This window comes from Larus michahellis, chromosome 9, assembly GCF_964199755.1.
Source record: "Larus michahellis chromosome 9, bLarMic1.1, whole genome shotgun sequence".
NCBI classification, from domain to species: domain Eukaryota; kingdom Metazoa; phylum Chordata; class Aves; order Charadriiformes; family Laridae; genus Larus; species Larus michahellis.
The window spans coordinates 24,412,060-24,433,126 of NC_133904.1; the positions used below are offsets into that span (position 1 = coordinate 24,412,060).

Consider the following 21,067-nt stretch of genomic DNA (forward strand, 5'->3'; position numbering starts at 1 on the left):
GACCCATGGACCCCAACCTGCGGGGGGGGTGCTGACCTGTAGGGTGCTGGCTCGCAGCTGGAGCAGGAGGTGGTCGGGCTGGCCGGCAGCCAGGAAGAGTAGCCCACTGCCCTGGCTGGTGTACAGCTGCAGGTGGAGCCGCACCGTGCGGGAGGCATCTGCCAGCGGCATTTCCACATAGCCATCCCCGAAGAAAGAGGCTGAGGAGAAAAGGGAGAGGGTCAGACAGGGAAGGACACCCCTTCCTCCCACCCCAAACCCCAACTGTGTGGGTGCTGTGAATCTGGAGCCTTCCAAACCCATCTATCAGTCCTTCCCCATTTGATCTGGGACAGGGAGGGGGAGGAAAGACAGCTTGGAAAGACCCTCAGAGGAGTCTGTTTTCTGATTTTCATAGGGAAAGGGTTTCTAGGGTCTGGGTGGTGAGGCAGAGGTGGTGTTTCTCCTTGCCCCTGCGGTGTTGAGAGGAACCTCTCGGCCAGGGCAGATGCAGTAGCGCCTGTCATCAGGCCAAGTTCCCGAGTGTTAGGAGGCAAGACGTTACCCTAATGAGTCTTTCCCACTTCTGCCACAGCCATCTCCCTTTGGAGTAATATGATGCCTTCCAGTGTCACGCCTTGGCTGGATGCCCTCGCTGGTCCCAGTCACTGCTGAACAGAGAGACGCTGCGCGGGAGCCCTGAGGATGTCACCAGGTCAGACAACACCGTGTTCTGCTCCTCTCCCTATTTTACATCACTTCCTAACAGCTCTCCATATCACCCAGACATCGCTGACCTTCACCTTGAAGGTGGCTGCTCCATCAGTGCTGGAGGGAAAACACGCCTGTGCCTGCGTTCCATATGTGGATGTGAGACTGTACGGAAACCTCAGCTCAAACTGGGTGCCTGAAGCTGCAGCTGGAATGTGTTCAACGCCCAGTATACACCAGCCTTACAGGGACTCAGCGCAATGGCATGCGGTCGTGAAATGAAAGACTGTCACAGGGCATATGTGGGAGAGGGCAGAATTAAAAGCACAGGGAGCGGCAAGGCTTAATTTTAGAGCACTTACGCTTTTTTGCTGGCTCAGTATGTGCATTGCACAGACGTTATATGTATGTGTCTGGGATGCACTGCCACCCATTCCTGTTAGCTCCAGAGCATCCTGTGGCAGAGTTAACCCCATGCTTGCAGGGCGAAGCATAAAGGTTCGGAAGACCTGTAAGTTGTAAATGTTTGGCGAGGATATGTCAGAGGGGTGAACACACGCATTTTCAGCCCATATGTAGTCAGAGGCTGTAAAGCCTGCTGTGCTTGAGTTCATATGTGTGGAGCTTGCCTGCTATGCTTCACTATGGCACTTGTCATCGCTTGGATTTGGGGTCCCACAAGCACTTTGAGGTGCTATGGGGCAACAAAGATGAGTCTTTGGCTTCTCCTAGGGTCCCAGCCCAGCCCCTCTATTTTGGAGGAGGCAGGGATGGAGGGTGGGTGCTGGGATGAAACCAGCCTCCTGCATGGTGAGGTTGGGGTGTAAACCAGTCCCCTCTGCTCTGCTCTGGTGAGCCCCCACCTGGAGTATTGTATGCGTCCATCTTTGGAGGCCTCAGCACAGGAAGGACATGGATGTGTTGGAGCAGGTCCAGAGGAGGCCACAAGATGCTCCAAGGGTTGGAGCCCCTGTGCTGTGAGGACAGGCTGAAAGAGTTGGGGGTGTTCAGCCTGGAGAAGAGGAGGCTCTGGGGAGACCTTATAATGGCCTTCCAGTACCTAAAGGGGGCCTACAGGAGAGACGGGAAGGGACTCTGTCAGGGAGTGGAGTGATAGGATGAGGGGGAATGGTTTAAAACTTAAAGAGGGTACATTTAGATTAGATATTAGGAAGAAATTCTTTGCTGTGAGGGTGGTGAGCCCCTGGCCCAGGTTGCCCAGAGAAGCTGTGGCTGCCCCATCCCTGGAGGTGTTCGAGGCCATGTTGGATGGGGCTTGGAGCAGCCTGGTCTGGTGGGAGGTGTCCCTGCCCAGGGCAGGGGATTGGAAGTAGATGATCTTTAAGGTCCCTTCCAACCCAAACTGTTCTATGATTCTAAACACCCATGTGTGCTCTTACAGCTGCTTTTTTCCCCTATTGCCCAAATTTCTGTGGGGCTGACCAGGGTGAGAAGGGATGGGAACAGGGCAGGCTCCCCCCTGCTCCACCAGGCAGGCTTTGCTCATGGGTTGGTGCAGCAAGAGAAAACCCAACCCCAGGCAGCCACAGTCAGGGAAGGTTTGAAACCAGCCTATCGTTAGAGGTGATGGTGAAGGTTTACCTGGCCTGGGCAGAGTTGGAACACTGTGCTTTTGTCTTTTTGCATTTTCTTCTAAACTGAGCTCTGTGATGTCCTGCCTAGGGCAGGGAATGATTTTTCTGTGGGGTCTGGGCAAAGAGGTCTCTCCATCCCTGAAGGGCTCAAACTTTCACTACCCATCGCTGGCAACAGAGAAAGCGCCTCATGTTTTTCCTGGGGTCTGGGAGAATAATGTGGGTGTTGCAAGGACCATCACCACACCCATTCCAGGCAGGGAAGTGATGGCAGCATGGAAATATCTAGCGCTTGCTTTAACAGTAAGCCCTTTGCTCAGCCCATCGTTACTCAAGCCGGCTCATTTCCTGGCCCTTGTGCCTGCCCTTGGCATGGGGCACTTTGGCTTCCTTGTCCTCTTTGGACTAGTGACTCAGAGGAGCTTTGCTATTCTTCACAGGGTCATGAAGGGCTCTGTCTTCTCCTGACCTGCTCCCTCCTTCCAGTGGTCCCTGCAAAACCATCCAGCTCCAGCATGCCTTGCTTGGTAGCTGAGGGTGGTGGGTGCCCTGCCTCGGGCTCTCAGCACCACCTTGTCCCAGTGTTTGGGGAGCAGGAACAATGGGGCACATTGGGAATTTTCCTCTCCCTCCTTGCACGGATACAGGCAGCCATGCTCGTGCCCCAGCGAGGCGTGCACACATATGTGCAATATATCGTGGTCCCCGGAGACATCGCATGCATGTTTGTGCTGGCTCCCATCGAGGTTCTCCCCATGCGTGAATGTCTGTGTTCCAGCTCCTGCTGGGATTTTGCTTTTCTAGCTTCCCTTAATCCCAAAAATGTGCTCTTCAGATGGGCATCGAGCGGCTGCTCTCATGAGGAGGGAAAGCTTTGCTGGGACCAGACCCATCAGCAGTTCCTCGGCCAGCCCAAAGGCTGGGCAGCATCTCCCATGGGTGCTGGGAATCATGTTTTGGGGCTGAAGGAGCCAGTCCAGCACAGCCAGCCTGTTTTCCGGTGTAACAAGGGGCAGTAGCTCCTGCAGCCAGCACATTTTGTCCTGCCTCTGTTCTCCCAAAGCTGCCAGAGATGCTTTTCTTCTCTTTCTCTCATAAAATGCTACTAATAAAAAGTTAAGGGAAGTGCAGATGCCCAGGGGAGCAGTGCTGTTTGCTAGGGGAGGGAGGAGGGACCCATGCCCGGCTCCAGGAGACACGGATTTTTCTCCGGCAGCAGCATGGTGTGAGTTACTGCTGTTTGTCTTCCCAAATTCCTGCTTTATTTCAGGGCTGCGCTCTTCCTCGGCACTGCAGCCTGGCCGGGATGGGAACACTAAGCTGTGGTGTTTCTCTTTCCCAAGGGAGTTGCAGCTTTTCACCTCCTTCTTCCCTCTTCCTCACCTCCCCCCCCCCGCCCATGTTGCAAAAGATGCAGAAAATACAGCTTGATGGATTTTGTGGTTGGTGTTTTTTTTTTTTTTCAAACGCATTTTGCCCTGGAGGAGCCTCTGTGGGGCAGGGTGCACCATCCCAATGGATTGCTTGGATGGCAGCTCTGATTTGCGCATGCACAGAGAGAGCAGGGACACATATCCCACTCCCCGGGGTACCCAGACATGTCCGAGGGCTGGCTGTGACTGAGCATCCCGGGATTACCCCATGCAGATGCACTCCCATGCCCCAAAAGCACCTTTCCCAGGTGATCTAAGGATGCCACGATCGCACCATGGGCATGTGGTGCCCCAAGCCAAGCCTCATCTATCCCTGGATGGGGATGCCTGAACTGGCCCTTCATGGGGAGCAGCAAGTCCCCATGTCCTGGCTGTAGGGGGGGATAGGCACCCCAGCCATCCTGCTGACCTTGGCTAAAAATAATCAACGTTCCCAGCTTGCCGTGTCCCACAGGAAATCGCTGCCCCTGCCTTGCCCAGGCAATGGAAAGGCATTGACAAGGCGAGAGGGGCCTCCGTCACAGTTTCCGAGCAGCCGGCCAGCAGCCAGCAGATTATAGGCTGCAGTGTCATTTGGATTTGGTTGGTTTTTTTTTTTTTTTATTTTTTTGCTTTGAAAAAAAACAAGGAGACAAGCCAAAAGCTCTGAGCGAAGCCCTGGGAGTGCTCAGCTCTTCCCGGGGCCGGCAAACAAGCGAGGGCTCTGTGTGAGCCAGCGCTGTCCCAGCACCCGTCCCGGCACCAGCCTCAGCCACCAGCCATGTGCCGGGGCCGGGACGCGTTGTCCCCTCTCCTCCTTGGTCCTCCAGTTGAAAACATGTCATGTTTGGCCTCTCTAATTGCTGGTTTTTGGTGTTCAGGGAGTTTTTTGGCACCCCAGCCCCAAAGCGAGCCGGGACCAGCAGCCCAGGGAGCAGAGCCTGGTGCTGGGCAGCACCGTGGAGGGGAAGAGATCCACCTCCGTCCTGGGGGTCTCCAGGCTGGGGGGCTCCCAGGGAGCTCTGAGGCTCCGCAAAGCCAGTTTGGGATCTCCTCCATGTTTTAACATCTCAGCACACAAACTTTTCCCACCTCTTCCCCAGCACGTAGGAGGACAGAGGAGCCAAGTCCCAGATCAGGCGAGGGAAAGCGCTTGCAGGACTTGGCAGGAGGGTTTGCGGAGCCGACCGGCACTGGATGTGATGGTTTTTCAGAGGGGGAGACAACTCCTCGGGGTGCCGGGGGCAATGAGAGACGGTGGATGGATGCTTTCCCTGCCAGCAGACTTACGGCATCCCCAGCCCTGCCTGTGGGATGGCTGGATGTGTTTTTGGGGTGTGCATGAGGAGGTGCAATCGGGGCATGGGGGATATAAACGAGTCCCCAAGGGGCTGCAGGGACCCCCATTGCTCTGTCCGGAGCGGGACGCTGACGCTGAGCAGGGAGGAGTGGAGCACAGAGCAGGGAGCATGGCACCAGGGAGGGGCTGGCTGCTCAACAAGGCTTCATTCAGGCTGCGGTGGGGGCCAGGTGGGGGCCAGGGCTGGTGGGCCATGTGTATTTGCAGAGAGGGGACTGGAATTCATTAAAACAGCTCTTTAATTACTGGAGCGGGTGCCAGGAGAGCCCCATGCGAATGCACAAGCCCCCCCTTGAAAGGCTCTCTGTCTTTGCAGCCGCTTCCCGCCCCAGACACACCGGTTTTCTGACAGTGGAAAAACAGCCGGGGAGTGAAGGCTCCTTGTTGCCCGAACAGCCCCAAGCTTGTTTGGCCGCCAGTGTGGCCCATCCCGCTGGCTGCCCTCCTTCCTGCCCGCTGGATGATGCCAACACGCAGCCCCTCTGTCAGCAGCATGCCCGGTGCTGCTGAGCCCCCATCACCGGCACGGGGTGATGGCCAGCCGGGTGCATTCCTCCTCCACAGCGTCAGGAGCTTTGTTTCGAGGCCCTCTAAGTTGTTTGGGGTTGTGTTTTCTATTTTATTTTAATGACTTTATAAGGTAGCAAGCTTGTCCGTCGCCAGCTGCACTGCGCCACACCCCCCCGCTGTGCAAACACTGGAGGGACTGGGGGGGATGCAAATATTGGGGGGACTCAGGGACAGCCACCCAGCCCTGGGGTTGCTACTCAGCAGCTTGAGCCCCTCCTGATTCCCCCACAGCATGTCCATGAGGTCCCATTCCCGCTCCAAAACACACGCAGGGCGGGCAGGACCAGGCCTCCTACCTCCGCTGTGCGTGGCCCAGGGTTTCATTCTCCCTAATCCCGAGCCGGGCTCTGCAATTCCCAGTGGGACCTGCTGCCCACTGCACCCTAGCTACATCCTGTCTGGTGGTGGGGCTGGGCTGTGCCCCCGTCCTCACGCGGGGCAGAGGGCCTGGGGGGGTGGGGGGGAGGAAGGGATCCAATGGGGCTTTCTGAGAAAGGCTTCATTATGTTACACATTCCCTTCATTTTACGGTGCTGTTTTATTTATGGCCAGGGAAGGAAATGAGCAGCTTGAGAGGCAAGCTAAGGCAAACACAGCCACTGTGTAGTGGCCCTTGGGTTTGGCTGGGGCTTTGCTGGGAGGAGGGGGTGCCAGGGGGACACACTGGGGTACCGCCGCCTTCAGGGATGCTCAGAGACCTGAGTGGGTGTCTGTGAGGAGGGCTGAGCACCCACCTGGGTCTCCGCAGTGAGGAAATTCCAGTGCAATGGAGACGGGTCACAAGTGAGCTGGTCTTGGGATGCAGCGATGGTATCTGAGCCTGGTGGGGACCTCGGGTACATCCCGTGGTCCCCCTTGTGCTGGCAGGACCCTTCTCTGCAGGCAGCACAGAGTTGCCTCCAGGATGGGCTCAGGCATTTGGGACGGGGCAGAACCAGACCAGCAAATGGCCCCTGCCCCGGAAAAAGCCTCTCCCCACTCCTGGGGTTCAGCCCTGAGATTTACAGGGTGGGTTGTCATGGACACAGATCCATCAGAGGCACAGAGCGCTTTTTCTCTTTAGCCCCACCTCCAGGTTTTATCCTCCGTGACTCCAGACGGTGATTGCAGCTCACACCCCGAGCCAGGGCTACGCGTGCATTTCAAACCCCAGCGATGAGAATGAGAGCTTGGGTTCTCACCTCCCACCATCCACCTGGCCCTCCATCACAGTGGCGCTCCCCAGGGCCAGGGCCGATGCTTTCCAGGAGTGCCGGACAGCGGAGATTGCTGGAAAGCTGCGCCTGAGAAACTGCCAGCAAAGCCACAGCCCATCACTCTCCTCAGGGTGGGTGATGGCTGAGTGCTTGCCAGAAGTGGCCATCAGCCTTGTTTCAGGTGCAGAAGGAGAGCCCCTGGGCTGGGGTGCTCTGCTTCATCCCTGTCCCTATCCTGTCCCGCTGGCCCCTGCTTCCCGAAGATCATCCTCCCCTACCTCTGGCTGCACTGTGTCTCTTTGAAACCTCCGCCTGTGTTTATAAATCCAATTCCTCCCCCCATTCCCCTGCCAGATGTTCTCCCCTGGCTCCTGCCTGACAGCTTCAGGCGGGGTGGGGGGGAAAAGCCTTTTTGCAGCCCACAGACTTTGGGGTCAGGGAAAACATGCCCCCTGCTAATTCTGCGGTGCTGGGGTGGGGGGCTTGCTTGTACCATCCCCTGTCCTGCCAACCCTCGGCCCTGTGCCCAACACACATGCCCACTCCTGCCTGCCTCCCCCATCCTTACAAAGCATGCGTGAAGGAGCTGCTATAGCTGGAGGCCATAAAATGGGATCCAGGAGGCTTGGCTGGAGCTCTGGAGCTCCAGTCCTTGCTTCTCCGGCGTGGTTTTACGATGATTCAAACAGCCCTAAAGCTGATGGTATTTCCTGCGCTCTCCTGCTCAGCCAGATGCAGAACCGCGGAGGGGAGGGCAGGGAGCGGAGAGCTGGCACTGCCACTGCCCCAGACATGCATTGGCTGCACCCCGTTACAAAGGTCGCAGAATTGCTGGGAGTGGGGGGCATCCCTAGGGCCAGAACCCCAAAGCCCATCGCGAGCCGGAGGAGGGATGGAGAGCTTTTAATGACATGTGGCACAACGACTCTTGAGGGACTTTGAGGAATAAGCCCGTGCTGAAAGTTGGAGTTTTTGCCCTGAGAAGCGAAGCCAGGGGCAGGGCGGGGGGAGAGGCGGGGAGACAAAGTGGGAGGTTTTGGGGAAGCAGGAGGCTCAATGGGGCTTTTGTGCCGTCCCCTGCAGTGTGACTCAGGCTCACTCCGGCTCCCACTGCCAGGAGGAGTTGGCCTGGAAATACTGTATCAGCCCCAGAGGACGTGGTTTCCAAACCAGCCCAAGTCAGGTTTTGTTCTATTTTTTTCCCCCTTCTCTTTCTTCCTTTCTTTTTCCTTCTCCCAAGCTGTCTCCCCCTCTCTTGCTGACTGGCAGCTTTTCCAGCTCCACCCTGCACATCCCAGCCTCCGCTCCCACAGTTTTCCCTGCCCCAGCTCCGCGCCAGCTGCTTCCCACCCGGTGAGGGAACTGCTTGCAGGAGGGCACATGATGGCGTACAAAGGGACAATCCTGGCCAGCCCAACACTGGAGGAGCAGGGGGACGTTGGGGGAAGCCTGGGCTGGAGGCTGGGATACAGGGGAGTGGGGCACCCAGGGTGCACATCCCACCTGCAGACCTCCAAATCCCACCCCTGCCCACCCAACAGAGCCAGTCCCTGTTCCCAAGCCCGTCTCTGGCCCCAGCGGGGGGAAGGAGCCTTCCTGGGAGCAGCAGAGCTTGGTCAGGGGATGCTCACAGGCATCCCTGGAACAGCTGGACGTTACCAGACAGATCCTCAACAAACATCGAGGCCGCCGCTGCAGAGGGGCCCGTCTCCAGGCGCCTCCGCTCAGATGTTTCCCAGCCTTGCTTGTCTCAAACGGCTCCTGAAGTGCCAAGATGGGGGGGAGGGGGCGGAATTATCAGCCAAAGTCGAGGCAAGGTGGGGGGGAAGGACAAGCACAAGAGGAGCATGCAGCCTGGCACACGGAGGGAGATGCTGAAGCTCTGCAGGAGCTACCTGTCAGCTTTATTTTCGGCATCCAGGGGCAGGGAGGGAACTTTTAAAATGTGCAGCTCAGGGTGATCTGGCAATAGCCGTGCTGGCAGGGCAGCACCCACAGCACCTCGTGTCCTGCAGGGCTACAAGGGCCATGGCCAGAATAGGTTTTTGTCAATGCTGGATGCTATGAAGGGGCAGAGAAAAGTGTCTCCACAGACAGGGAGGGGTGTTTGCAGCATGGAAGGGGAAAGAGAGGATATTTTTTGCTCATCTGGGGGTGACACGCTAAATTGTCGGTCTTGCAGTTCTAACTGCAAAGAAAATGAATATTTTTTTCCTTTTCTAGACTCTAAATTTCTCTCTCCTCTCCTCTCCTCTTCTCTCCTCTCCTCTCCTCTCCTCTCCTCTCTTCTCCCCATCCTGCCTCCCCCTCCCCACCTCTGTGATCCCGCCCCGTCTTTTCTATCTATGAGAAGCAAGTAGCAGGGTGATGTTTATAGAGAAAACAAATGCCTGCGCCATTTCTAGCATGGGGGGAACATGTAGCTGTCTGCGGCAGGGGGTGTGGGGGTGTGGAAGCGGGTGTGCACATCCCCTCCCAGGGCTGCGGGGCAAGACAGGAGGCTTTTTTCAGCTGTGTCTACCTCAGGCCAAAACTTCCCTCGCTCCTCCCCAGCTCCCAGAGGAAATGACCCCAGTGGGCCCAGAAATTTCTGTGGGATGGGATGCAGAAAGCCTTGAAGTCTGGTTGAAGCCCAGCCAGGGGCTGGGAAAGGGGATGGGAAATTCCTCCCGACCTCCCCTCACTTTCTGCTTGTGCACTGGGGGAATGTGGGGAGGCTTATGGCATGATAACAGATGGGGAGCATCCATTAACACACGGCAAGCAAACAGGGCCTCTGAACCCAACCCCCCCCCCCCCCACCTTCCCCCCACCCGCCTGCAGCAGGGAGGAAAAACAACCACCAGAAAGCCAAGATTTGGACAAAAGAAGCAGCAGGGATCCACAGGGGCCATCCCGGGCTGACTCATAGCCCACAGCCAGTGAGTCAGGGTGACGGATGAATGTTACTTTTCTGTCTCCTTGGCATGGAGGCACATGATGGGACCGGCCACCTCGAAACCGTGCCATGAGTTTCTCCACTCCCATCAGTTTTTAGCAGTATCCCTGGGATGTTTTCTGTTTGCTACCGTCTGTCGGGCTGTCAGGCAGCCAAGAGCAGGCGCTGGGCGCAGGGCCGCTCCCAGGGGTATTGCACGGAGCCGTGCTCAACTGGTGCAAGCGACACACCCGAGGAGGAAGGACAGAGCATGGGAATTTATCACCGTCTTGGATCCAGGGCACGGGGCACAAACATCTTTCAACCCACCTCGCTGCTTGTTGGCGGGAGGATGCTCAGAAGCCCTATTTGGTCTGTCCTGAGGATGAACAACAGCTAATGAATGACAAACCGGGTGGGAAAGCTGCATCCTCCCCATCCTGGGGTTGGGAAGAGCTGTGGCAGCCCCATTCCTCTGGTTTTAAGCCTGGCTTTGCAGAATCCAGGGCTGCCCTGGCGCTGGGCTCTGCTTTGCAAAGCAGCCTGCGACTTTGCAACAGGGCAAAGCAGGTTCTCCGGTTGTGCCACATTAATAAAAAGCCTAGAGTCCATTTACAAACTTCACAAGTAAAGTGAGCCTCACGCAGGCACGTCTACTCCCTCTGCAGCAGCTCGGGGAGAAAGATCGTAACACATTTCTCTTGATCCCAGTTTTTCTATTACATTTACCCTGGAAAAACTCTACAGGGCATCTCATCCATGTGCAGCGTGGCAGTGTGCAACCAAGTACCGGGCATGATGGAGACTGCTCAGGGAAGGGCTAGTTTGGGAATGAGGGGGCTCCAATGGGCACCTTCCTTGCTCCGTGTCTCCAGGAGGTTTGGAGATACGGGGTGGCGAAGGGGGTGGTTGCAAACTGGGCTGTGTTCCATGCAGACCTGCCGTGTACCTGCTAGGGTGACTTGGGCTCATGGACATGGCCTGGGATGCCCAGGCAAGACCTAGGAAGTGTACAAATATGAGCCAGGGAGTTTCTAGGACTTTCCCGCCTGAAGGCTGGGGGTGATGCTAACGCTTGGGGAAGCTGGCTTCCCAAAAAGGAGGAAAACCAGAGCCTGGCTCTTCCAGGCACCTGGAAAGGGCCGAGGGAGCGGTCCCTGGGAGCTGAGGCTGGGCTGAGCCAACGCCTGTTGCGAACAGTCTGTGCTTTGAGCTTTATTTAGGCACACAGACAGCATTAGCCTACTGCTTCCAAAGTCCTGTTACTGTCCAGCCTTCAGCCTGACGTTAGTTCCTCCGGGTGAGCTTAACCCTGTCCTGCGATCTTGGAGGAATGTTCTTATTATATTTTTGCCTGTAGCCCTCTGTTGCTAAATATAAGAATAAGACGAGAATATTCCTCCCCGATTCCCACGATACCAGTTTGCATTCTCCCCCCTTTTCAGCCTTTTTCCTGTTCTTTCTCATCAGCTGGAAACTTTTCCAGCTGCTTGGAGCTATGACCTCAAAACATGTGGTGCATTCACAAAAAAGAAAGTTTGGTTGGATTTCCAAAAGTGGAGGAGAGGAATAGCTGAGGCGGCTCCCTAGAGCCGATAACCCCCGCATAAGGCAGGAGGGGACCCAGATGGGTACCCTGGGGCAGACAACCGTGGGTGCAGGTACCCTACGCAGGGCAGCCATGGACAAGTCGGGGTCACTCTCACCCTTCCGGGACCCCAGTCACTGGTGCTTGGGGTCCCCACCAGACTTGGGGGTCGCAAGTTTGGCACACCCTTGCTGGAAGCTGTGGGAGAACACTGCCCACGGGGACCCTACACATCTGATTCCTTCTTCCCGCCCCCCATCCCTCCTCATTACAACCCCCAGGGGAGAGGGTTTTTGGGGAAGGGGGAGCTCAGACTGTGGGTGAACTCACTGGGAACTGGAGGAGAGCGGGGATGGCTAAAAACAGTTTACTAAAGCTTCACACTCAGATGTCAAGAGGACAAGTTTCATGAGTGTTTTTCCTTTTTGATAGAATCTTTTATTTGTTGATGTGCACAGTGACTCTTTCCTTTTTGGGCTGGGCAGAATGCCCGGGCCCCTGAACCTGGGCTTGTAGGCAACTCAAAACACAGGCTTTGCCCCTAAAAATGAGCCTGTCCCCAGCCCCGTGCCCGTCGTGCCACTGGTGGCTGGTATGGCTCTCCCTGACAGAGATGGAGGGATGTCCCAGGGCAGGCAGCCCATGGGATCACCTGGGACTGGCACTGGTGGTCTCAGCAGGGATGCTCCCGAGGGGATGGGACTCCTGGGAGGCTGGTGCCCAGACCCAGGATTGCTGCTGGCTTCGGCCGGGCACAAAAATAGGTCCCAGCATCAGGAAATGGGTGTAAAACCCCTTTCCTTTCCCTGCCCCATGGGTCCATGCCAGGCGGATGCCCATTGATCCCTGGAGCTGTGCCTCTGCCATGGGTGGTGTTACCTGGGCGGGATGGTAGGTCCCACATGCTGGTTTTAGGGGCTGCTCCAGACCATTCACCAAGAAAGAGCTCGGGAGTGCCAGGGCAGCCCCAGGAGCCACCCTGGACACCTGATCGGGTAACAGCTCCGCGTGGTGAAATCCCTGCCCGGGATGGAAAGGTCAGGGCTGGAAGGAACACGACCACTTTGTTCATTAACAAAAGGCATTTTTTTCCACTCAGCTTGCCAGGCATTGTCATATTTTGGTGAATGGAAAATAAAAAGAAGGAACAAGGCGGGAGGGAAGGAGAGGCGTCGCATCCCTGGAGGCCACCTGCTCTCTGGGGAGGGAATGGGGGCAACAAGGGATCTGCGGGGATCTTGCAGGTGCTGAGGGCCACAGGACCGGGCCCTGGGATCTTCTTCCTCCTCCTCCTCCTCGCACTGACACAAGCTTGGAGGCAGAAGATAGTTGGGGAGCAAAAGACCAGAGGTGGTCAGTAATTCCTTTGCAAACCACTTGGACAAAGAAAGATCCTGCCCCACTGCTCGTCCCAGCCGCAGCACGCACGGGGAGGGTTGGGGAAGAGAAACTGCTCGGTGAGATGTTACATTATTTTGGGGGTGAGTTAGGGAAAAAAAGTGCTTTTTAAATCCCCTCCACTTCTGAAGCTGTGGATGCCACTGACTCAGTGGAAATGGTTGGTTAGACTCTGAGCGCAGCTTGGAGGGTCAGGCTAAAGTGCAGACCTGTCCTGAGCAGGATGAGACCCATGTCCAGACCCTGCAGAGCCTGCTGAGGCTCAGACCGTCACAGGTATATGCATCCCGCAGCAGGGGAAGGAACTGGAGGAAGAAGGCACAGGGAGGAGGCGCAGGGTGGGAGCGGGGCTGCAGGGATGGCCGTTGGGATGATGAGGCCAGGCACACTGCCATGCCACGAGCTGTGTGGTCAAACCCAGACACTTCTTGTGGAAAACTGGGTATAAATCACTGGCTCTGCTCCCCGCCCAGCCCGAGCCCTGCAGTAACCCCTCTGCCCAGCTCTATCCCTGTGCATCAGCCAGTGTCCCCTGCCCTCCCTCCTGCCTGGGATCAGTCCTGCGGCACTGTGGCTCCTTCTCCTGGGGGAGACCCTCAGCCCTGGATGGCCCCTGGTGCCCCATCACCCAAGGGGCAATCCTGCATCCCTCTGGGCCCATGCCGGCAGGAGAGGTGAGCCCTGGGAGCACAGGACAGACAGACAGACGGAGCAGAGCTGGAAGGTAACACACAAATGCTGCCTAGCTCCTTCCTTCCCACCGCCATCATCCAAGACCTCCGCTCCTCGGGTGAGAGGGGCTGCCCTCGCAGAGAGCTACTGTGGCCAGACCAAACACAGACTGGGAGGGCTGGCTCTCCCTGCCAGGACCACGGGACGTACTACGGCACAGGGCTTTGGTGTGCACACGGGGAGCAAAGCCCCATCCCACCCAGTATCAGACGCAGCCGGGGCACGCTGCACCCCGAGAACCATGGGGGGTGAGCCACCCTGCTCCCTCCCTTGGTTTACCCCACATGGCAACCTGGCCTAAACACCCTGACCGAAAACAGGCAGCTGCCTCTCCTCACTCCTGCTGGCTTTGCAACAGGCCCTCCTGCACCTTGGGGAGGGACAGCTGGCCCACCCCGTGCACCCAAACCCAAACATTTCCCCCCCCCCGCCCCGTTTCTCACTGCTCCATCCCTTGGGTGGGCTGGTGGGAGGGGGCTTACCTCCAACCAGGGGTCCTGCGCAGAGGGGCTGCGGGTGGCAGGCCAGCAGAAGCAGCATCAGCGTGGCAATGCCCCCTTGGGCACCCATGGTGTCCCCTGGGGCTGGAGCCATGGCTTGGGCTCCAGGCACGGCACAGCCTCCGCCAGCGCCTGCTTCCAGGCGAGAGCTGCTGCTACTACTATATTTAATAAAGCAGAGCGAGGGAGGGACCCGTAACTTCTCCCGCCTTTCAGATAGGAGGAATTCGCTCAGATTACAAAGTCAATTTTGTCTCTTAAAGGGCTAGAGGCCCCCGCCTGCCCACTACCCACCCGCCGCTCAAAGCACCCTTGTTCCCGCCAGGGCAAGGCGAGGGAGGAGCAGCCATCAATGCTGAGGGAGGATGGACCCCGACACAGGGTGCCATGGGTGGTTCCTGAGGCACCGCCTGCTCCGGGCGAAGCTGGGCATCCATGGTTCTCCTGGCACTAGGCATTTTTGGGTTAGCACAACTGTCTCCTGGTGTCCATACAGACCCAAACAAGTGGCTGGGTGCCAAAGCCATGTTAGCTGTCCCCAGCCATCTCCTGTTGCTGTGCTGCCTGACAAAGTGACTCTACGAACCTCACAGCTCTCTCAGCAGGACTAAAGGCAATCGGGACAATCCTCAGCCCTCGGGGTTCATGACGGTCCAACCGTGCTAGCATGGCACTGGGAAAAGAGCTTCCCAGCTCCTCTCCCTGCTGCAAAGCCAATGCCACACATGTTTGGGGCAAGGTCACAACCTTTCGGAGACACAGCATCCCACCTGCTCCTGGCGCAATAGAGCCCTGGTGGGTTTGGGGGCTCTCCTTGCTCACAGTCTAGCTCGTCTCCCATCTCTCCATCCCCTTCCAAACACACTCCCAGCCTCCCACTTGGATCTTGTGCAGCACACCCCTCCTTCATCTTGGACGTCTATATTTCAGGTCCTTTTTCCCCTGTGCTGTGTTTCGCTGATGGATTATGTGCAGCCTGTTTCCTGCTGGTTTATTTCTAACCTCTTTAGGGCCCTTGGTGTGACTTTGCTGCCTTTGACAGCATTTGCAACACCTTCCAGCTTACAGTCATCTGGAAACATAATTAATTTGTTGTTTACTCTTGCTTTCAGCTCATTAATAAAGACATTAAATAAACCTGGGATGTGCTGTTTTCTCAGTAAGTTTTTATGAGCAATTATCAGGGGCTTGGTAAGTTCATTAGCTAATTCTATTTAGTTTGGAGGTTACATGTTACGTATTATCCAGACTTGCTGATTTGTACAGATTCAATTTTGCCAAGTATTCCCTTTCCTGCTCTTTATCTCGAGGTCTGCTGAGGACCTCTGCGTTGCTTCGCTTTCTGTCTGTCCTCAGCAGTCCCCCCTCTCTTTGCCTTGTTAAAGGCTGATTGAGGGTTACAACATGCAATGCTTGGCCCTTTGGGTGTGTGTTTGACCTACGTTGTTTTTCGTGGGTAATAGGCAGGCTGAAAGTGTCCGGCCCTCTCCTGCCTACTTGGCACAGGGGGTCCCACTCCCCTCTCTGGAAGGATGCATCAGGACAACCGCTATCCCAGCAGACTCACCTCCAACCCAGCAGGACGACCTTCAAGCCACCAGCAAGCATCCCTGGGTTTGCTCCTGGCTCCCTGTCCCCATGCTTGGTCTGTTCTCTGTAGCACTGCGGACAAGCTACCAGTCACCAGGGGAACACCAGCCTCAGGCAGGGCTGGGGCAGCGGGTACGGCTCAAGCAAGGAGAGGATGGCTCCGAGCACCCTGAGCATCCTCCACCTCAGGGATACTGGCTGGCCCTGCCTCTGCAGGTGGGATTTTCTCTGCTCAAGCAGCAGGACACACACCAGTCGCAGCTGGAATGGCCACTTGCTGGCCGCACTGGCTTCAGTGTCACCCAGCACTGACTGGCGGGAAAATATCAGAGACAAACCTGGCCAGGGCGAGGACAGACTAAAACCATCACTGCTTTTTTAATTATCATTTTCTTCCTCTCCAATAAGGAAATTACAATCTCTGGTTGAAACCTCACATGTTTTCCAGAGAATTGTCCCCACCAAGTCCACGGGCCAGCCTGGGTGCTCTTGTCACAGGCTGCTCTGGCCACCCTGGGGACGCCCCCCTCACCAGAGCCCGGCACCACAGCCCCATAGCCCACGTCTGTCCAGCACATTTGCTGTCCCTCAGACAGGCCCTGGTGGTAGCTGGGGATTTGTTTTTCCCTTTCCCAGCCAACATCTGGCCAAGCAACAGAGGGGTAGAGTCAGCGTGGAGCACTGCCTTCGCTCTCTGGGCACTCGGACAGCCTGGCTCTGCACCCAAACCCGTTCTGGTGCTGGGGAGATGATGCCTGGGTGTCTCCATCTCGATTTGCAGTGGTGAGTGCCCACCATGGGGAATTGGGAGCTGTGGGCTCCAGGAGCCTGCCAGGGGGTTCTTTGAGGAGGGCTGGGGGGAAAAAATACGAGAAGTTATATTCTTTCCTTCCCTGCAGGACTGGTGTTTGAGGCGGTCTCCGTCCCTCCGGGCTGCTCCCCGCCTCCTCTCGGTGCTGGCTGACCCATCAGCCTCCGGATGCATTTATTTATCCAAGCCCAGCTTTTATTTGGGATGTGTTTCCAGGGTAGCTGGTGTGGAGGGAGGTAGGTGGAGGGCTGTTAGGGGGGCTCCATGGCCGCAGCCCCTGACCAACAGCCCTGCCATGCCGTAGGGCACCCTGCTCCTGTGGGCACCCCTTGGCCACCCCATTCCAAACCGTGCTTTGTCCCCTCCATCCAAGCCCAGAGCGGGCTGGCCAAGCTGGAATCCCTTTCCCTGGGGAGCAACGTATCCTGTTTGCTTGGCATAGGCAAAGCTGCCCATGGCATCTATTTCATGGGCTGCTTTTTGCTGTCTCAGCTGTGGTCCTGTGTCCTGCAGCCTCCCTGCAAATAACCCAGGGCGAGCTAACTCTCTGGAGAGCCTTTCCAACACCACTACCTGCTCCGTTTGAGGCTCAAGGGACTAAGATCAGGGGCACGCTGGCGTCCACCTGTGGGGAAGCGATGCCCCACGCACCCTTCAATAAACAGAGCTCAGCTTCTGTGCTTGGCTTTTCCCCCTCCTGCAACATCCCACAGTCTGGCTGGGCTTCACCCCAGCCCGGGGCTCCCACCTCACCACCCACTGCTGGCAGAGGAGGGGGTTGGCCACCTGTGGAACAAGGATGGGGGTTCCCGACAGCAGTGAGGAGCTGCAGCTGGGGAAGCAAGTCTGTCTGAAGGAGGAGAGCAGCAAGCGTACTTGGAACATACCACGAGTGTCTGGAAGGAATATTCCATCTGGTGCTGGCAGGAGGGAGCACATTCATGAATGCTGCTGGGATTTAGCTTCTCCGCATCTGCCTTCCTGAGCACAGGAAACAAAGCAAAGCCTTTGAATCTGACCTGGCCAAAGCAATGCTCCTGCTGGAGGTGCCAAAGTCCCCAGCCTTGGTGATGCACCCATTCCCCCAGAAGAGGGTATTCAGCTGGGTGCTGTTTCAGCAAGGCTGGAGCCTCTTCTGCCTAGACATGCACATGCCGTGCAGAGTATGGTCACCTTGAGGAGGTTTCTTCTCCATTTGCCCAGGGAGAAAGTGATGTGAAGCTTGTGACTGTGGTTTGAAACAGCTGGCCAGATGTGCAACATCTCTGTGGCTGGGCTCACCCAGGGGAGTAGAGGGGTTTGGTCAATACGTCTGGCGTGCCCTGTCTTGGTGTGAGGGAAAGAGCTTTGAGGACACTGCAGGGAGCTGAGGATGCTGTGGGGAGCTGGGGCTGCTACCTGCTGCATTAGGCAGGAGAAGCGCAGCCCCACATACTCCCAAGATTTTCTCTTCTCTCTTTGCAACCACCAACAAAACAGTCTTTGTCCAGCAGACACTTGTGGTACTGTTAATTTAAGGAGACAAACAGCTCTTCCCAGAGTTTTGGAACCCTGAGTGCTAATTGCCCTGACAAACCCCATCCGAGCTCACACCCACACCCTCCACACACCCTCCCCCTCTTTCCCCCCCACACCCCCGGGGCTGCAGTTAGGCTCAGGTACCCTGAGCTCTTGCTCCCCTTCACCAAGGATGTGCTGTGACACTGGGCTAGTGCTGGCCCTGCCTGTCTTGGGCTATGTGGGATGGACCCCTACCTGCTGCTCTTGGCCCTGGCGGAGCAGCAGGCCCCAGTGTCCCTGAGTAGGGGGGCTGCATCCCTGACCTGCCTGTCTGTTCACCTCTCCTGTGGTGATTTGCCCTCCGAGGACCAGGATGAGGATCAGGATGCATCTGCAACAGGGTGACCAAACATCTCTCTCTTGACTTGGTGGTACTTTGGGGTGTTCCCACCTGTGGCACACCACATGCAGCCCCTGCATGGGGAGGGGTTTTTACATCTGCAAAAAACAACCTGCTGGGGTGACCCTGGGCAGTGCTGGGGGGCTGCCTCTCTGCTATGGCCTTGCAGCCGTGTGGGACCATGGGTCAGACCCACGGCTCAGGCTGCTTTCCCCAGGTCTTGTGCAAGTGGCTTGCTGTGAGATGGGCTTTATTTGCACCCCTGTGGTGTTCAGAGTGCTGTGACCGTACTTGCCTGTGACTAATACCCTTTGTTCTTCCATGAGCACTGAACACATCACTCCCCGCTGTTAGTTTAAAAAAGGAAATCAATAAAGCCCATTTATTTTTGGCCTGGATTTAGGGTGTTTTGGAAGAGGAACTGAGCTGTGAGCCAGCAGGCTCACCGGCTTCTGCAGTGCTTGTCAGATAGAGGAACTGGCTTTTAACTCCAGATAAATACTGACCGATGTATTTTCAAGGCGCTCGTTCCCTGCCATGTGAGTGGGGAACTCTCTGCGGGCATGAGGAGGGATGGGGGAAGCCCTTGGAGCATCCAGGGGAGTGGTGGCGAGCTGTGCTGTCTACTCAGGCTGACTTTGAGCATCCAGCATGGTTTCAGGATCTAACTGGGCTGTGACAGAGCTGTGTTTGGATGCAGAGCCTGCTTGAAGAAACACTCTTTCTCACTGAGGACCATCTAGACTTAAAGCCCCATAAAACCACACCAAGACCACGGCAGGCTCTGTCCAGGGGTAGTTTGGGATGGCAGGGCATTGCCCGGCTGGCACTGGGAGCAGGGTGAGCTTCAGGGCAGGGTGAGAGGTGAGGAAGATGCTGGCCATGCCGGTGCGGGAGGAAGGCTGGAGCAGCCTGCTTGGCTGTGTCTGATGCTGAGATTCTGTCTGTGCCATCCCGGTGCTTATTTACTCCATTCTGCAGTGGGCTGAGCCCGGGGCCATGCAGGAGATGGCACCAGTGCACTGCATTCGCCACCCGTGGCCAAGGAGATGGGTGAATGAGTGCTCCCCTCCCGCAGCAGGGGACGGATGGATGGGTGCTCCTGCGGCAGGGGGTGGATGGGTGCTGTTGGGGGATGGAAGGTGGGTGCTCCTCTCCCAGGGTGGGGGGTGGCCAGGTGTGAGCCCCCACCGCTGGGCTGGGGGTGCTCACCCCTCGTCCATCTGGGAAGGAGTCCTGCTGGGGGCTTTGGGATGGGCAGGGGACATGCAGGGCTCTGTTGCCAGGCTGTGCCCTTTGCAGTCTGGGGGCTAAGCAGAAGGGAAGACCCTGGGGGCTGATCCCCACCTTGCTGCACTGGCCCCCATGCTGATTTGCGAGGGGTCTTCCCCCCAAGCAGTGTGAATGTAGGTCCTGGAGCCTCCCCCGGTGCTGCCTGGCTACTGCCCTGCAGCAAAACCCCCTGGGAGATGGGGAGGGGGAATGGGAACAGCTCTGGCAGTTCCAGCCTGCTCCAGAGACGATCCTTGTAAGCCCCGGGCTCCTGGTGCCCCTGTTGGTCCCCATCTCTTGAGCAAGCAGTGGGGCTGCACAGGCTCCAGCTAGGAAGGAAATCAGAGGTTTGGGGGCCCCTCAGTGCTGAGGGTCTGCCTGCGCTACTCTTCCAGTAGTTCCTGGCTACTGGTGATGGCTGGAGGTGAGACGTGGCTGGGGAGGGCAGGAAGTGCATGTTTGCATTGGGATGTAGGACTGAGTGATGGAAGTCGTGTTCCTGGCAGTCCATCCCAGCCGGGACAGCACCTTGGTGGGGGGTGAGATGTCCTGTGACTTCCAGGGGTGGGTGACAAGCAGCCTCAGAGCCCTTGGGGTCACTCTTGTCTCTGTTCTGGATGCAGGTGCCCTTGTGGCTCCTCCACCTTGCAGGCGGTGATGGCAGCTTCCCCCAAGGGAGGCCAGTTAAAAAGGAAAGACATCTGTTTCCATTCAAATCCCTATTTTGCTATCATGTGCTGTTTTTCTTCCCAAACAGCCTTCCTGCTGCTTGGCCTCTTGTTGTCTGCCTCTGGTAACACCAAAACAGACCAGGCAAGTGTCTCGCCACACTGACCTTCCCTCCTAAGCATGCATTTGCAGACTGCCAGGAGCACGCCCTGGAACAGCAGCAGCTTGAAGCCTTTTGTGCCTTGACCCTGGAGAGCCCCAGCTGCTTCTTCACCTGGTGCTCACTGAGTTCGTGGTGCGAAAGGCACCAGAAGCTGCCCCTCTCCATCCAGCTTCTCAGAGAAAGGTGGGGATGGCTTCTTTACCTGGAAAGGTGGTGGTTTCTCTGGGTGCACTGAGCTGACAGGGTAAGATGCTCATGCTCCATCTTCCCAACCCCAGCCAGGCTCATGGAGCTTGTGGTGGAGATGACACCTGACCAGGGACCCAATTCCTCGCCCCTCCCTTTTCTTTTCCCTTCCTTCACACAAACCCTGAAGCCCCCAAAGCTTTAATGGGGTGGGTGGGAATAAATAAGCAGAGGAAGATGCAATGACCCACCTCCCATCACCCCACCTCCCGGTGCTGTGGTTTCCCTCCCAGTCAGGCTTCACTGGGGGATTTCTCTCCCCATGGCGCAACCCATCTCTCTTGGAGCAGATTAGAAAGACATCACTGTGCTGGCACTGTCATTTATCGTGGTGGCTGGGAAATTAACAGGGACTAGGCAGAAAGGAGGGAAACTGGGTTTGTCCTGGTTGTGTAGGTAAAGGGTTGAGGAGATTTCTAGACTATTTCTAGCTTGGTGTTACTTTGTCCTGAGAAGGA

General features: G+C 56.9%; 1 protein-coding gene across 1 annotated transcript in view; it reads right to left on the minus strand.

Moving 5' to 3' along the window:
• The window catches only part of CSPG4 (chondroitin sulfate proteoglycan 4), a 28,471-nt gene extending 14,382 nt beyond the window's left edge, over positions 1-14,089 (minus strand). The window contains exons 1-2 of the mRNA XM_074601043.1: positions 13,941-14,089; positions 37-200 (exon numbers count right to left, since the gene is read on the minus strand). Of these exons, the coding sequence (XP_074457144.1) occupies positions 37-200; positions 13,941-14,052 (276 nt within the window). The 5' untranslated portion in view covers positions 14,053-14,089. The remainder of the gene's footprint in view (positions 1-36; positions 201-13,940) is intronic.
• Positions 14,090-21,067: the final 6,978 nt, after the last annotated feature.